At 44.3% G+C, this 8363-nt stretch overlaps 1 protein-coding gene across 2 annotated transcripts; it reads left to right on the top strand.

Annotated features, from left to right (window-relative positions):
• Positions 1-3617: 3617 nt before the first annotated feature.
• LOC124705580 (UDP-xylose transporter 1-like) lies at positions 3618-7251 on the top strand. 2 transcript variants are annotated; one of them, XM_047237283.1, is made up of 8 exons: positions 3618-3814; positions 5367-5516; positions 5656-5840; positions 5953-6020; positions 6118-6250; positions 6363-6524; positions 6625-6903; positions 6983-7251. In XM_047237283.1, the coding sequence occupies exons 2-8, from the start codon at positions 5393-5395 to the stop codon at positions 7112-7114; spliced, it is 1083 nt and encodes a 360-aa protein (XP_047093239.1). In that variant the 5' UTR covers positions 3618-3814; positions 5367-5392; the 3' UTR covers positions 7115-7251. The 2 variants fall into 2 exon arrangements, with proteins under 2 accessions (XP_047093239.1, XP_047093237.1); XM_047237281.1 differs by lacking the exon at positions 3618-3814 and having other exon boundaries at positions 5105-5516.
• Positions 7252-8363: the final 1112 nt, after the last annotated feature.

Here is an 8363-nt window from a genome sequence, read left to right as displayed (position 1 = left end):
TTTGATGATCCCATGAAACCATGGTGGTCACATTTTCGGTCCATTTGATATCCTCATGTGAGCGTGAAATCATTTTCTCTCATCATCGGGAAATTTTGGCATGCCGAAACCATGGTGGTCACGCAGAGTTGGTTCTAACAATGCAAAGCTTATTCCGTCTGTTCTGGGGTCCAGTGTTCCGCCGCCTGAGCGTTAGGCTGCCGAACGGAGCATATTGTAAACGGTTTGGTATCAATCAGCTGCTGAATTCTGGAGTAAAAAACAGTACGATAGTCAGCAGGCACTATCTGTCACCGATTCGAGATTTTGACGTCCCAATGGCCTGATATTTCCGTGAGCTTGAGCTTTCAACAGCGACGATCTGAACTAACAAGAGTTGAGGTGAGCCAATCCAAGCGAAGGGCAAACGGAAGGTGGATGCGTTGAATAGGCCCGGCAAATGGATCATGAGCAAAGCGTGGAATAGCACATGGAGCATGGAGTATAGCACCGGTACCGAGACAATTTCACTTAGCTCTTGTTTGGTACTAGAGTTTTAGTGGGAATTAGCGGGAATAATCCGCTTCAAATTTTAAATCCCCACTTATCCCTAATGCATGTTTGGTGCTAGAGTATGAGAGAGTTTAATCCCCACTTAACCCCACTTTTTCCCTAAATTTTAGTGTAATTTTTTCAATCCCCAATACTCTACCCCTACCTAGTGGATTGGGGATAGGGTTTTGTGGGGATTGAGTGACAGCAGTGATTCACCCAATACTCTAGAGTATTATCCCCACTAATCCCCACTAAAACACTAGTACCAAACAAGGCCTTATAGTGTTTGTTTGATTTGGATCGAGTCAAAGGATTCTACACCTTTTCCGCGATGCCATCAAACAAACCAAAACCACGATGGGTTTTTTTACTCTTACTATTACGATGTTGTTAGAATCGTGTGAACCAAGAGAATGAATTGGTACATTACAAAGAAGGGAACGAATAGCTTAATTTTGTACCAATTGGCAGCTGGCATTCTAAAAATGTACGGGGGAGAATAACAGGAAAGTATGATAAGAATGCACAAAAAACTAAGATTTGAAAAAATATATATTTTATAAACTTGGGTGTTCAGTAGGAACAAGAAAAAGACATGATCATAATCAAAAGAGAGATAAGTGCGGCATTTTGTAGCTCTACATGTAGGCCGTTTTTAAAAAAAAATGGTATTTTAAAGTTCCAAGATATTCTGGAAAAAAAATCAAAGGTGTTAGTAATGATAAATTCTACAAACGTGCAAAATTGCAACTGAAAATACCTTATAATTTAGTCAGTGTAAAAATAACAGATATGAAAATCTAAAGTGAACGGTGCTAGAATTCATCATTATCAACATCTAGATTGTTTTTCATTTTTTAACTGAAAAATGTCATTTTCAATTTTTTGAAAATAATAGATCTACATATAGCCCTAGCTACATTTGTAGTTTCTGAAGAAGATATCTCATAAAATTCTAGAATGTTGTGTCACTATATACCCGGTCTCAGTTCTGAAGTGAGGGAATGGATTATAAAATTTTCGCATTTTACCTTTGAAGCTAGATCAACGAAAATTATCCTTTACTTTTCTTTTTGTCAACGTTTTTGAGCCAAATGGAGGAATAGTGCGTGAAAGGATTTTATCCCCAGAAGGTGAGAACCAAGCATTGGTTGAATGGTTAGTTTCCTTGTGGTAGTGTGTGTATATGTTCGCATCTATATTATACTTGGAAGTTTGTAAACGAAAATGATTCCTTATAGACTTATCTTGTGAGCCAAAGAAACCTTGCATGGCGTGCATAAGCTTCCGAGACCTTGCAATTTTGCAAGTTCATACTCTAGGAGTCACAAACTACACTCAGGGATGCCCATAGAATTGCTCTGTCACAACACACCACTAGTGATCTAATCTATTCTGTCTGTTTTATTTCTTATTATAAGCTCAGTTTCCTTGCTGCCTCTATTATTAACATGATTTCTATGTGTGTATCATTGTTGGGGTTCTAGTTATTGGCTAAGAAATATTGATTACCGCGACTTTATATCGAAAAGGAGGGAAAATATGAAAAAAAAAATCCCATCTGATTTTCTTCGTACATACGGTAAAATCTTAGTTATTAGTTCACAATGCTTTTTCCAAATATTATGAAAAGGACGGTAGCATAAGCCCGATTCTTTGTACTACTTAGTCATTGCAAATTGTTAAAGTCAGTCACCCTTCCTCCACGCTCAAGGGACTTCGATGAACCGATAGCTGTTGTAAACCTAACCTTGTCGCCTAGGACGTGGCCGTATAGAAGACATAAGTAGGCTGACAGAGGATGATTAGAGCACACCCCTTAGTTTTTTCTTCTATATTTTAGACTAGTCACAATGGATATATCGTAGGTAATATCATGCATGCAAAAAGATGATGTATCACTATAATTAATAATTTAAGAGATCATACATAGCGGTATCATAGGTAGATACCGTATCATAACACATAGTACTAGGAAAATAAATGTCAAATAGATCTCATACACATATTTGCATTGAGATTATACAAATCAATAAATATACGAAAATTGTATTACTAGTACATGATACCATGCATATATGTGGAGATAGAAACATCTACTAGTATCATACGCATGATACTACTATCCGATACTTCCTCCGTCTCAGTTTAGTTTACTAGTCTTCCCCGTATCTCTAGGTCGCCAATTTGACCTATATAATTTAAATTATATAATGCAAAAATTATATCATTAGAAAAAAGAACATCTAAACTTTCTAATGATATAATATTTATAACATATAATTATGGTAACTTGATCAAATTTGTGACCTAGGGATACGCGCACGTCTAATAAACTGTAAGAGAGTGAGTACTATGGATTGTGACTAGGACAAAGATGTAGTGGCTAGAAGATTACAACTCCTGGTTTGAAATATTCCCTCTTTCTAATAAAATTTATCTGAGATCTAATTAAGTTTAGCTGTATCTACATATTTGTGTAGATAGATTCAAAATTTGATACATCTAAGACAACTTTCATGAGACGGAGGGAGTGGCATGAACATGGTGCAACACAGTAAATACTTCCTCCGTTGTATACATGCCACTATTTTATTTTTCTAAATATACGAAGAAAACAAAATCAATTAATAAATAGCACGGTTTTATGTTGTAAACTTCTCGTGCTCCGGCCTTGTATAAATGAAAATTGTATTTTTAGTAGTGACCTTGTATTATTTAAGAACGAAGAGAGTACATACATGAATATACATATATATTCATTGGCATATTTGTCCAGATATCTTAGCAATACTGCGTTGATTCTCCCACTTTTTTTTGAGGGAATGCATTGATTCTTCATCATAAAACAGCCTAGCTGGATCAAAATGTGAATGACACGGTGGGCCCACGGAGCGAAGCGGTGGCGAGCTTCTCCCCGTGCGTGAAAGCGCGCCCCACCTCGCAGAGGCGGAGAACATTCGGGGGCGAAGCGAGGAGCCGACGAGACGAGACGATGATGATTGTGACGGCGGGCGCCTGAGTTGTTCACCACCTACCCTCCCCCTCCCCGCAAGACTTTCCACCCACCTGATCACACCAACAGCAACTACAGCTAGGCGCAACCCACGAACCAACGATTTCATAAGACGACCCATTTCCCTTCTTCCTCCCCGGAGACACACCAGCACAACGACGACCCCTCCTCATAATCGAAGATCTCGCCGGAGGCGTCTCTCGCGGCGCGCCGGACGATCTCGCGGGGGACAAGGGCCGACGCGCAACAGCTGATCAGCCGGAGGTACGTTTCCCCTGGGCTTTTTCAATCTCATCTTCCGCGGGGGGATAGCAATTTAGCCAAGGGAAGATACGTTCTGACTTGGTCGATCGACACCGGGGTACCGGCGGTCCCCGGGCGCGCGCCGCGATCACCGGCCCGACAGGCGGCGCCGCCGCTATCGCTGCTTATCCCGCAACGTGTTCGACAGACTTCCGCGCCGCGCGTCCGTAGTTTCGTTTCCCGATTCTGCCGCGCCGCGCGTCCGCGGTTTCGTTTCCCGATTCTGCCGCGCCGCTAGATTACCGGACCGACACTCCGACAGAGCTGGCCCGCGGCGGCGGCGCCGCGGTCTACGGGCCTCCTCGCCGCCAGGGCCGTGCACGAGGGTGCGCCGCCACGAACTAACTTCGACCTGGCACGTGGCGTACGTCGGTGGCTGGCGTGGCAGCGGCGCACTGACTGGCCAGCCCAGAGGGTCGCTTCCCCCATTTGTCCCGACGCGAAACCCTTCTCGTCCCGCACCGCAAGTAGCGTGCAGCACCTAATTTTTGGCAGCTGTCGCCGTCCGTCCTTCCTGCCGGAAATATCTCCGCATGTTTCTTCTTCCGTGATAGGATAGGATGGGATGGGATGGGTTCGGCTCACATTGCGGGACCGGGATTAGGCTGACTCAAACTAGCAACTTGGATTTTTTTTTTCTACCACTCGCCTCCATGTCCGGTCTTGGGATTGTCTTTGCATGTGTTCTCCATCACTGCGTCTGCCAGGTTTGACTTCGCTGCAGTTAATCCACCAGCCGAGCTAAGTTAGCCACAATAAAGAAATTAAACTTCAATTTTCCAATTAACAAGCTAGCTACATGTCATCAAACTAACAAGTGACCGAGCAATTGTTGCACCGCCGCGACCGGCAATCCCCCAGCCGAGTCAATCAGTTAGGTTCAGTGCTGTCCAGTTCAACAACACTCTTTTTTGAGTACTCATTGGCAGATTTGGTGACATATGAGTGGTCACACGTACTGTATTGGAATCATACTACTGGAGTATTGTATCACCATCTTCCCGAAATCGAAGTACCAGCCCGTTCCATGCTGGCCTGATGTGACCACGCAACGTACAAGCAGGTTGGTCATCAGTACTGTAGTTCTGTACACAACACTCAAACTGACACTTCAGGCTCCAAGGACCGCTACTGTTTGGCCTTAATTTGCCCATGTCACACTGTCACTATCTGCTGCTAATTAGTGTTGCGTTGCACACAGCTACACGAAATCCTCCATTATGTACCAAGAAAAAAGCTACAACTTACAAGATGAAGCCACGTGAAACATCAATTGGTGTTACGGCTCGAACGTGGGTTTGCACGTTTGCTGCCGAGCCGTGTCAACGCTCGAGTTCCCAGGGCGATCTCACGTGTTACCTTGATGGTGCACAATGGTAGAAAAATTAGTCAACTTAGCGAGCTCTTGCTTCCTCCTCCTATACTATATCGCTAGGTTGCTTCAAGAATCATCTTCCGTCACTCTCACATACATAGCTTCTCATTCACCATATGGGGCTTCTTGCTCGACCAGGGAAGAGGGGTTCATTGGAAGGGGAGATGTCGTCGGACGGCGGGACCTCCCAGATGGGCGTCCTGGGCGCGCTGGGCCTCTCGGTCACGTCGTCGGTGGCCATTGTCATCTGCAACAAGTACCTCATGGGCAAACTTGCCTTCATCTTCGGTCAGTACTGCTTTCAGGGGTTCAGACTTTCAGCAGTACTGCTGTGTACTCCCTTCCACAATTTGTTTTTGTATAGTGCATGCAGAAATGCATTTCATCTTGTGTTTGATTTCTGTGTGATGGAAATTCGGGAATGCAGCAACGACGCTGACGAGCTGGCACTTGCTGGTGACCTTCTGCACGCTGCACGTCGCGCAGCGCCTGCGCTTCTTCGAGCCGAAGCCAATCGACACTCAGACCGTCATCTCCTTTGGGTTTCTTAATGGGATCTCCATTGGCCTCCTCAACCTTTGCCTTGGCTTCAACTCAGTTGGCTTCTATCAGGTAAAGCATGCATCCTTCATCCCACTTCGCCCGCCCGGCTGTCCCCAAGCATGCATACCATTTCATTTTATTTTCTAACTCATGATTTTGCTGTTTTTTCCCCTTGCTGCAGATGACCAAGCTGGCCATTATACCCTTCACCATAGTCTTGGAAACCATCTTTCTGAGCAAGAAGTTCAGGTGTTTCTCAGATTCCTTCTCACATTTCAGAATCTCATTGCGCCGTTGATCCTGTAACAAGTTCAGTCCTCATGCTTCACAACCGTTCACTGTGCAGTCGGAGCATCAAGGCCTCTCTCATGGTCCTCCTCCTAGGAGTCGGCATCGCGTCGGTCACCGATCTCCAGCTCAACCTCCTCGGCTCAATCATTGCAGTCCTCACCATCGCAGCGACGTGTGTCTGCCAGATTGTATCCTTGTTCTTCCTCCACATGAACTCTATTGCAGGCTTACTGAACATGTGCAGTTTCTTTGACCCTGGACTTTCATGCCCATGGCTTCTTCCTTGACTTTTGAACAAAGCTCACCAACCAAATCCAGAAGAGGCTCAAGGTGTCTTCCACCCAGCTCTTGTACCAGTCCTCGCTGTACCAATCCGCTGTGCTGCTCATCACCGGCCCCTTCGTCGACAAGCTCCTGACCAACAAAGATGTCTTTGCTTTCCCCTACACCTTCAAAGTCGTGGTAAGTCTGTGCAGCGGCAGCAGAAAGGAGTTAAACTTATCGGCATAGAAGAAAGTGGACAACTATGGGCTGAGTTGAGCTGAATCTTTCTGTTGCACAGGTGTTCATCCTGATGTCGTGCACAATCGCGGTGTCTGTCAACTTCAGCACGTTCCTTGTGATCGGCACGACATCGCCGGTGACATACCAGGTGCTGGGCCACCTCAAGACGTGCCTCATCCTCTCCTTCGGCTACGTCCTGCTCAAGGACCCCTTCACGTTCCGGAACATGGCTGGCATCCTCGTCGCCATCTTCGGCATGGGCCTTTACTCCTACTTCTCCGTCTCCGAGAGCAGGAAGAAGAACGAGGTCGGCCCAACGTTGCCCGTCAACACCCAGGTCCGTACATTTCCTGATACGTTGGTTTAGTATCTGCATCTCGAAATGGCATACGACTAACCGGCGTGCGGTGTTGCAGATGAGCGAGAAGGACTCTGCACCGCTCCTCGGTGCAAAGACCTCGCCGTGGCAGGAGAGCAATGTGTTGGAGAGCTTCGACGACGTGCCGAGGACGGCGAAGAGCGCGTTTAGCCGGCAGATGAATGCGTAGCTTCTTAGGATTGAGGGATGGTAGAGATACAGCAAAATGTATTCTTTCTCGTTGGAGTTTCTCTCATGATGAAATGTATTCTTTCCCGAGCTTCTGAAGGTGGTGCTGCAGTGTGATTTTAGGACCCAAGAAAGTTATAGACGGTAGCTCCGCAATCTCGCAACCAATTTTATAGAAGTCAGCGTTTCATAGGGTATTTTTCCGTCGAAATTTGGGAAAGGATAGTTCTTAGTTCTTTGCATAAGCTTTAATTTGCCCCGATCATTCTCTTATTTACAACCTGGAACACTTCCCTAAAAAAAAACCTGGAACACCGCACTAAGGGAAGGATTCTGTTTAGCACAACATTGGGCTGTAACAAGTTCATCATACAATTAGACAACTTGGCAGGTCATTGATACAATATTGATGGATGGTTTTTCATCGATGTCGTCCGCAGAACTTTTTGATGATTCTCATATTCTATCATCGGGTTTTGGGAGGATCAAGTTTGAGTATTGTAATAGGGAAGCCAACAAGGTGGCGCACGAGCTAGCTACGCATAGTTTTTTTTTTTAATCATTTAGATTGTTTTTGGGACGATGATCTCCTAGCTTTTTATTTCTGAAACTCATAAATGATGTATTCCTTCCGTCTATAAAAAGATGTCTCAATTTTAGATGTATTTAGATACTAAAATAGGCCTAGATACATTTAAATTTTGACAAAGTTGAGACACCTATTTACAGACAGGGAAGTAGTTTATTTACATATCAACAAAGCTTGCCATATAGCCTCCCCTCAAAAAAAAAGTTCTTACAGGTCATGTTTTAGTGACCAACGATCACTAAATTAAACGAGAGAAACAAGATTAGTACGGTGACCCAAACAAGGTTTAGCTCCTCAGTAAACATATGATCAGTTTGCGGTTGTTAAATTGTGATGTGCTTATGTTCTCTTGTTGAAAAATAGTCATATACTAATAAGTAGGTTAAAGCTAGTCAAATAAACACTAAAATCAGGCAAAAGCGGGTGAGACAAACAAGATCAAGATATAATCTACTCTTAATTTCTTCTTTGCTCCATTGAAAACTATGACATCCAACTAATTCTTCAAACAAATCCATGTGTTTTCCTATGTTGCAACCAACACCCATATCCTTGTCTAACTTCAAAACTTGCAAGTCACTTCAAATTCTCCAACGGTCGCTATATCTCTCTCCTCCCCTTTTTTTCGTTACATTTTGGGCTCTCCGTGTTAAGTCTTGGG

Source organism: Lolium rigidum, chromosome 4, assembly GCF_022539505.1.
Source record: "Lolium rigidum isolate FL_2022 chromosome 4, APGP_CSIRO_Lrig_0.1, whole genome shotgun sequence".
NCBI lineage: Eukaryota > Viridiplantae > Streptophyta > Magnoliopsida > Poales > Poaceae > Lolium > Lolium rigidum.
The sequence above is the reverse complement of the archived record's forward strand: the minus strand, read 5'-3'. Positions and strand labels throughout refer to the sequence as shown.